This window comes from Gavialis gangeticus, unplaced genomic scaffold (genome assembly GCF_001723915.1).
Source record: "Gavialis gangeticus isolate Ggan-Ray unplaced genomic scaffold, GavGan_comp1, whole genome shotgun sequence".
NCBI classification, from domain to species: domain Eukaryota; kingdom Metazoa; phylum Chordata; order Crocodylia; family Gavialidae; genus Gavialis; species Gavialis gangeticus.
The window spans coordinates 111,330,126-111,338,849 of record NW_017729025.1 but is presented as its reverse complement, the minus strand read 5'-3'; the positions used below and the strand labels follow the sequence as shown (position 1 = coordinate 111,338,849).

Here is an 8,724-nt window from a genome sequence, read left to right as displayed (position 1 = left end):
GACCTACTGAATTTGGGTATTATATCTACTCAACGATCCTTGTGTGCTTTTGATCTTAGTTGTTCCCTTGGAGCTCTGGTCTATAATTTGGATTCCCATAAAATAAATGAATAATAATAATAAGGTTGCCTGGCTTCGGTCAAAAGCAGACACGGTTCTTTGGGTAGGTAGGATCTCTTTGATTAGGCCAACTACATTTAGCGAGTCTAATAAAAGAGAGCCCATCTACCCAAAGAGCCTTGTCTGCTTTTTACTGAAGTAGTGCCTTGAACACAGACAGGTCTGGTGGCTTGGAATGGAGTTGTGGCGCCTTATAGACCTCAATAGCAGGTGGGCCTGAGTTGTGTGTGTGACTGCTGTTCAAGCATGAAGCGACTGTGACATTAGACTGATAGTTATTATAGCCGGTCTTGGACATACCTTCTGAAAGTACTGCTAAGCCTAGTACTGATAAGAAGGGCTGCATGGCACTTGGTAGCAGCTGGCAGCACCAGGCTTTATTTGCTTTACATCTCGGTAGACTGCGAAGTATTTAAACCTGAAATAACTTTTTGGAAAGTTGAAAAGAGTAAATGGATTATTTGGGCAGCTGCACTCTTGAGAGCCTTCTTCAAAACCATCTCAAACATTCCTTTTGCCTAGCAGTGACTAGTTAGTTTGCTTATAGTCAGATACCACTCTCTACTCACCAGTTAAAATTATCTTGTTGTTTCTTAGGCAGACAGGTTTCTTTGGGTAGAAGTAATATCTTTTATTAGACCAACTAAATAGCTGGGAAATTGTTCTTTGCAAGCTTTTGGGTACAAATGCCCTTTTCCAGGCATAGGGAGAGTCTGCTGGTGTTATGTTCTCACTGTTTCTTTGCATTCACTTATTTTTGACAGGTCATATTTTCTGCTGTGTTAGGCTGGAAGCTCTTTGGGGGGCAGAGGCTGTTGTTTTGGTTTACATTTATATACTACCAGATGCAACTGAGTCTTGGTCCATGATTTGGATTACCATAAAATAAATGAATAATAATAAAGTTTCATGACTTGTGTAATGTTCAAGTAATACTACATATAGAATCATTCAGTTTGGAATTGGGTATTTGGAAGAAAGAAACTGCTGTCTTGCTATTTAAAGGTAATAAATGTTACCTGTAAGAGAGCATTTTGATCAGCCGGGTATTTGTTAGTAGTCTATGCCTTTTCATTGTATACCTGGCCCTGAGTTGTTATAATAGGCATGTTGATAAATAGTAAGCTTCTGTAAATTAATTTTGGAGGTACCAGTCATTCTGAGAAATTGTCACATTGCTCCCTTAAAAACAAATCTACCCTTATGAGGTACACTGAGAGAGGCTAACAATTCCTGGTGTAAAGATCTTGAACATCTTAAAAGCTTTTGACAGCTGATGTGCATAGAGTTGTCTGTTAAAATAAAGTATATCCTGAACTGAAACGTGCTCGTATAAGTCTGGCGTTATCTGACTTCTTTAAAAACTTTTCAGCCATTTTAACTAGCCATGCAGCGCAAGAAGGTTGACAATCGCATCCGTGTGCTAATTGAAAATGGAGTGGCTGAACGACACAGGACACTCTTTGTTTTGGTTGGAGACCATGGGAAGGATCAGGTAACTATATAAGCCCAGGAGCAATTTTTTTCAGTGGCCTTCTTGCTTTAATGTAGTTTGTACCTGAAAATACATTGCTAGCTTTGTAAGGAAGAGAATATATTTGAAACCAGTAGAGCTGAGGATTGCAGAAGTGATCCAGTATGTTGTTATATTTACAGCAAAAGTTAGATGCCAGTGTGCAAAATATGAAGCTTTGCACCTAATATTTGCACAAAATATAGAGGGTTACTAAACGTAATGTCAATGTTAAGACAGTATGATGTCAAAACTTAGGGCAAAGTCAACACTGATTCAGAGGGCTTAAACAAAGTATTATTTCCTATTTTTTTACAATGTACAAACAATGAGAGAGTCAGATGGACAAATTGGAAACTTTTTTTTAAAAAAGGGGAAAAAGTCCTATTCCCTTCCAAAACTAGCAAGAACACTTTTTAATTCTAATTGTATATGCATTTTTTTTTTAATTCCATAAAAAACCCCAAAAAACAAAAAAAAAAAATCAACCCAGTAAAAGACCTGCAACTTCTCCTACAAATTGTCATTGTGGAACTTAATTCAGATACTGCTTAGTCACCTAGCTTTGGTTGCCATGGTAGTCTTTGGAGTAATTTGAAGCATGAGGAAGAGAAACTTAATTTCCTATATGCCTTTATAAAAATCATCAGGGATTGTATGGAAATGCAGATGCTCTCTCCCATATTGAATGGTGCTGCCTCTGAAGTATTTTCAGTTTTTAAAAGACTGGGGGAAGCTATCTTTGTTTAAAAGGCTGCCTGCCTTTTTAATGGACAGTGCCCACTTGAAGGCCTGGTGTAAACTAAATTGTACTGCTTTACCCAACTGTCACAGTTAGTAGATACAGTCCACCCTGCTGTGGATACACTGCTAGTCTAGGTGGTGCTTGTATGGGTATAATTTATTCACATACTGGAAGGGGAATAAATGATATAAATATAGGGCACTTCCTAGTGATAGAACCCTTTGGTGTAGATGTGGTATTGCCTGTATAACTAGAGTAAAAAATGGCACCTTTAACTGTGTTAGGTGCATCATTATAGAAATTTAATGTGGATCAGGTCTAAACCAGTTGTTAGAGGTGAACTACTTGGAAGGAGACACCTGTTTGTCTTGTCATCCCATATTCCCTGCTGGGATGTGTGTACTACATCATTCAGCATGCATACAGGCCTTGTGGAGCTTAAGATTTTTTTGCTCTAGGAGTTGTCTGTCCAGACTTCAGAAGCGATCCTCCCTTCCAGCAATTCTGTTGTAGGCGAAACCTGTAAGATGGCATAAGAGAGGTTTGGGCTCTGATGTTTTGGGGAAAATGTCAAATCTGCTACCATCTTACCTCTCTGCCTTTGTAGCATATGTGTTAAGTCATAGAGAAGTAGGGCTGGAAGGGACCTCCAGAGGTCATCTAGTCCAACCCCCTCCCTGAGGCAGGATCATCCCTATCCAAACCATCATCTAAACTCTACATAAGACTACCTTCAACCCTGCCACAACATAGATCTAACACCCTCATCTGCCACAGGTAAAGCAGGGGAACCATGGCAGCCAATGTCCTGCTTCTGTAAAATTTTGTCAGTGCACACTCAGGAGGTCCTAGGTGGAGGGTCATGCCTCCCACTACAGAGGAAGGCAAAAAACCCCACAGTCCAATCTGACCATGGGGTAAAATTCCTTCCTGACCCTAAATATGGCAATTGGTCTGACCCTGAGTGGAGGGGCAAGACTGTCTATCCAGTTTTGGTCCCAGCAGAAGAAATGGCACACCCCAGCTGAGGTCCGCAGCCTTATTGTAGCCAACACCCAATGTCTCTGATGGGGCTTAAAAATACCCTGACACACATGGCAGAAAACAAGGGGAGGCGGGGGGAGGAGCAGGAGCAACAAGCAAAGCCCAGAAGCTTGAGAAATACCTCTGGTAGAAAATAGACATAGCTATGTCTAGATCATCCCTGACCACTGCCTGTTCAACCTCTTCTTGAACACCTCCAGCGATGGAGAGTCCACAGCTTCCCTGGGTGGTCTGTTCCACTGCCTCAGTGTTCTAACAGTGAAGAAGTTTTTCCAGCTATCCAATCTAAACTTACTTTGCTGCAACCTCAAGAAATTGGTCTGTGTCCTCCTCTGTGCAGCAAGAGAGAAAAGGTGCTTTCTCTCTTCTTGATGGCAACCCTTCAGGTATTTGAAGACTGCTATCATGCCCCCTCTTAAGTGCCTTTTCTGCAAGCTGAACATGCCTTGCTCCTTCAGCCTTGCCAAGCCCTTGCCTTCCAAGTCCATGATTATGTTTCTTGCCCACCTCTGGACCCTCTTTAACTTCTCCATGTTCTTTTTAAAGTGTAGAGCCCAGAAGTGCACACGCTACTCCGGGTGACGCCTAACCAGTGCCAAGTACAGAGGTGCTGTCGCCTTCCTTGTCTTGCACCTAATGCTTCTGTTGATTCAGCCCAAAACTGCATTGGCCCTTTATGCATCTGCATCCACTGCAGTTTAGTATTATGTGTTCAGTGTAATGTAACTCTAAAATTGGATATTTTTTATCTGAGATCTAAAAATGTTTTGCTTCAGGATGTTTGAATTCAGAATCAAAGGGAGCATATTTTTCTCACTCACTCCTGATCATCTCCTGTGAATACAACCTGTTAATGTGTCTTTGTTTTGGCAGGTGGTTATACTCCATCACATGTTATCTAAAGCAACTGTAAAAGCCAGACCTTCAGTCTTGTGGTGTTACAAAAAGGAGCTGGGCTTTAGCAGGTAAACCAAATATTGTTCTTTACCATCTGGTGGGAGGCAAACTGCACTGGGTGGTCTCAGGTTAGGAAACTTTTTCCTAGTTGTATGCTGGTCATGCTGTGCCTTAATTTTTTTTTTTAGTGAAGCTAGATCAAATCCTAGACTGCAGAAGATTCTGTCTAATGGAATCATCCATTTTAACATGAATAATGCAGCCAGAATGCAGCTTTGGGAATCAGGGGCTCCTGATTTCTAGCGGCGGCTTTAACACTGACACTGTGGTCTTAGGCCAGACTCAGTATCTCCCTGCATTTCCTTACTTATTTATGGCTTTGCTAATGAACAGACCTCAATAGAGAGCAGGCCCTAATGGCAGAAATTTCTGGGTTTTACCACGCTAAGATTTCAGTATTTGGATCTGAATCCATGTGCTCAGTACGGGTTCAAAATCAGAAGGGAGCATATTTTTCCCAAACAAACTTAGATCTGAATGGGGGTTTTTTGTTTGTTTTTTTCCTGCTGCTTGGGGATGGTATTTCATAGGAAACATTAACAGTGGCAGCATGTGTAATCCAGACCTTTTCCTTGATTTATGTTTGAGCCTGAATTTGCAACCTCCATATAAGTTGAACCCAGATCTGAACACCATGTCCTCTGCTGTCTTCCCATTATTATTTCCAAATATTCCTATCCTGGTTTCTTCCAGCCATCGTAAGAAGAGAATGCGACAACTACAGAAGAAGATTAAAAGTGGAACTTTAAACCTAAAAGATGATGACCCTTTTGAGTTGTTTGTAGCGGCTACAAACATTCGCTACTGCTATTACAATGAAACCCACAAAATTCTTGGCAACACTTTTGGCATGTGTGTACTCCAGGTAACAAATTAAATTTTTTTACCTTTTAAAATAACAAGGATACTGCCCAAGAATACAGTTCTTATTCCAGTGGACCTGGTGCTACCCTTCCAGTACTTTAAATGCCTAAAGAGAAATATTTGTATTTTGCGTGTACTTCAGTGAGGATGCCTGTAAGTGTTACCTACATATAGCTATGCAATAAGTGGACTTGTTGATAAAATTCTGTTTGAAAGCAGAATAATGTGAATGTTGCATAAAGTTTGTCTTTGTGAAACCACCTGGCATCTACTACCAGGAACAGAATTGCTTAAAACAGTTAATTCTCAGTGTTGTGGTGACCCAGAAATTCTGCTTATTGCTACCTTCTACTTCTAGGATTTTGAGGCCTTAACTCCAAACCTGCTGGCTAGAACTGTTGAAACAGTGGAAGGGGGTGGAATAGTGGCAATTCTCCTGAGAACGATGAACTCACTGAAGCAGCTTTATACAATGACCATGGTATGTTTGATTCAGTATGTCTGGCTTATGTTAATGGAACATTCTTTTTTTCCTCAAACAGTTGGGATCCAGTGCATTTTTTTTAAGTTTATGTAATGTGTTAGGATCTTCATATAAGCTTTCTCTCCCACAACATGCTTTTCTGTATTTTTATTTTTATGCCATTACATTTGCATTTACCATTAGGCAGTTCTGTTCAACTATGAATTTGAATTCCTCCTAAATAATAAAGGTTTCTCACTTAAAAAAAACAATTACCTTTTTTTCTGACCTCAGTGTTATATAACTTGTGCTATAAGTTGGCTAGGGCTGGTGTGCTGGGAAGAGTAAATGGTTACTGAGTTTTAAAAAGAATACATAGAATATGCAGAGTTTGCATGGCTGGAAAGGGAAGTTCTAGGTAGGGGTGCACCAATAAAGAGTTTTTTGACTGGTATCAATGGCTGAGTATTAAACAGCCACATCGGCTGATACCAGTCTGATAGCCAATATGCAACCTGGCAGCTTGGAGACCAGCATCTGGCTGGTAAGTCTATGGTGGGGGGGAAGGGGTGTGGGGGAGGGAAAGGGTGTGAGGGGCAGATCAAGGCCCCCCCATGATGATGGAGGGAATGGGGCTGGGGCATGGATGGGGGCAGGTGCTGCCCAGCCTGGGCGGGGTGGAGCACAGGATAAAGCTGTGGGGGTGGCAGAGAGAGTGTTGGCTCCCACTGCTGTGCGCATCCCTGGGAAGGCATGGGGGGGCATGTGACACCCCCCCCCATTTGTGCGTAGGGCTAGGGTGGGCTGTCCACTGCAGGCTCAGGGCCAGGGGCTGCGCCGGCCTCTTCCCAGAGCAGGGCTGGGCTGAGGCTGTGCTCAGGGCAGCAGGGGTGGGAGGGGGATTATGGGGTGGGAGGGCCCTATAGCGAATGTGCGGCAATGCCTTCACATTGAGAAGGAAGCCTTGAGAGGCTTTATATATGCTCTTTGCTTTGCTGTTTCAGGATGTACATTCCCGCTACAGAACAGAGGCACACCAGGATGTAGTAGGAAGGTTTAATGAGAGGTGCGTTACTAACAGTTTGAAAACCTTTGCTGATGAGTCTGTATGTGGAAGAAAGGCTTCCAATAATGTTTTGACTTAGGCTTGGCAGCTTGTGTTCTGCTAAAATACGAACACATATTTGAATCGTGTTTCTGCACAGCCTTGGCAAGATGTTATGTACTATAATAAAACTGGCTAGTTTTTGTGGTGGAGAAATCATGTAGATAAAACTTGTGCATGCTGTATGTGGGGCATTGTGAAGTCACTTAGGTAAATGCTTCTGAAGTGCTTTGAAATCATTGGCTGGAGGACCCTGTAGAAGTACAAATTTTAGAGTGATGTTTGCCCAGACTAATGTTGGGTTGATGAGAATTGGATGTTAATGGCTCAGATCATGAAATTCTTGGCATTCAGCTCCCTGTTGTGGCATCAGATCAGTTCCTTGTAATGCAGACTTTTTCTGGGCTGAGTGAACTTCATTGCTCTTATGGTACATACTGGCTTTCTCCATGGGAAGAATGTAGCCAGAAAATGGTGGCTGTGTAGTCTGGTGGGTGAAGCAGAACAAAGGACCAGCTGTAGCTAGACTCTTCAGTGGTGGGTGCATAAAAACAAAAAAAGGCCCTCTTGGCTTCAAGGCTTGTCAAATTTAAGCAGGCATTTTCAAATTAATGAACAGAAATTACTGTGAGGCTTTTTTGGAAATCAGTTTATAATTTGGTGGTTGCAGCTTGAAGGGGAGGAGACCCCTCTTTGGAGGAATCGTAGGATGTGGCTATATCTGCTTCATAGAACAGCTTAGCAATACTAAGTATATATGTATGCTGAGTCAATGACCCTGGGACAAAGCCAAGCTGTAAAACTGGGAACAAGCATTTCTCCTCTTCATCCCCCCCTTCTGACGCTATTCCATCTGGAAGGGAGTCAGGATAAGTAAGTTATCTTTGTGCTTTGGTGTCATCAGTGCTGTTACTGAATTGGCTTTGTTTGATTGTGCAGGTTCCTTCTATCTCTGGCTTCTTGCAAGAACTGCATAGTAATTGATGATCAGCTCAACATCCTGCCGGTCTCTAGTCACATGGCAAACATAACACCTGTGCCACCACAATCTCAAGTAAGTGCATCTTGCCTATTTGCACCTGTTCTTGGGAAAAAATGTTTGCTGTTCTTAAAGCTGGATAAAGATGAGCATTAACTGTTGACCAAAGAGAGAAGGAGCCAAATTCAAATGATGGTCTCTTGGATTCAGCTGTTTGTATCTGGCAAGAATTACCCATTTGGATTCTGTAGGGGGTGATGCAAGTAATTCTGCTGGGTAGGCTGCTCTTTGAAAAAATTGTGCACTAGAAAAATCACTATAGGAAGTGTTGTGCTGCCGTCAGTACTTTCAGTCTGAACTGTGGATTCGTTCTGACAGCTAAGCATCTTTTGGTGTGCTTTTCAAAAGCATGACGGGTTAGCTCACAGACTGAAATACTCCTGGATAGTATAACTGTATTCTGCTGACCAGAGTTCCTGGCAGTGTGCTGGATGTTTTTGCTTAGTGTCTGTCTTAAACAGGACAATCCAGTATTGCTGCTATGCCCTTGCTTCATTTCACTGATGAATAATGCATCTCTGTATAATCTGCAGTTCTTGGGATCCTGTGAAATGGACAGTGCTTTAAGTATGCACATCGCTGTTGACACTTAAGTGAGTTGTTGATTGGGTCCCAAGAAGTTTGATCCATGGTATTAAGTGATACCATAATGCTGGCGGGTATGCCAGGGCAGAGATGGGACTGGGACTAGCTTCCCAGATTAAGGACAATAAGAAGTCCTTCTTTAAGTACATAGGGGGTAAAAAGAAGGTTCTGGGTAACGTGGGGCCCCTGCAGGATACATTAGGAAATTTGGTCGTCACACCAGACGACAAAGCCAACATATTTAACAATTTCTTTGCCTCCGTTTTCCTAAGCAGGGACCGGAATAGTC

At 42.2% G+C, this 8,724-nt stretch overlaps 1 protein-coding gene across 1 annotated transcript in view; it reads left to right on the top strand.

The window, feature by feature from the left end:
* The window catches only part of NAT10 (N-acetyltransferase 10), a 67,713-nt gene that overhangs the window by 11,587 nt on the left and 47,402 nt on the right, over positions 1-8,724 (top strand). The window contains exons 2-7 of the mRNA XM_019519409.1: positions 1,493-1,615; positions 4,296-4,387; positions 5,073-5,244; positions 5,602-5,724; positions 6,711-6,772; positions 7,751-7,865. Of these exons, the coding sequence (XP_019374954.1) occupies positions 1,508-1,615; positions 4,296-4,387; positions 5,073-5,244; positions 5,602-5,724; positions 6,711-6,772; positions 7,751-7,865 (672 nt within the window). The 5' untranslated portion in view covers positions 1,493-1,507. The remainder of the gene's footprint in view (positions 1-1,492; positions 1,616-4,295; positions 4,388-5,072; positions 5,245-5,601; positions 5,725-6,710; positions 6,773-7,750; positions 7,866-8,724) is intronic.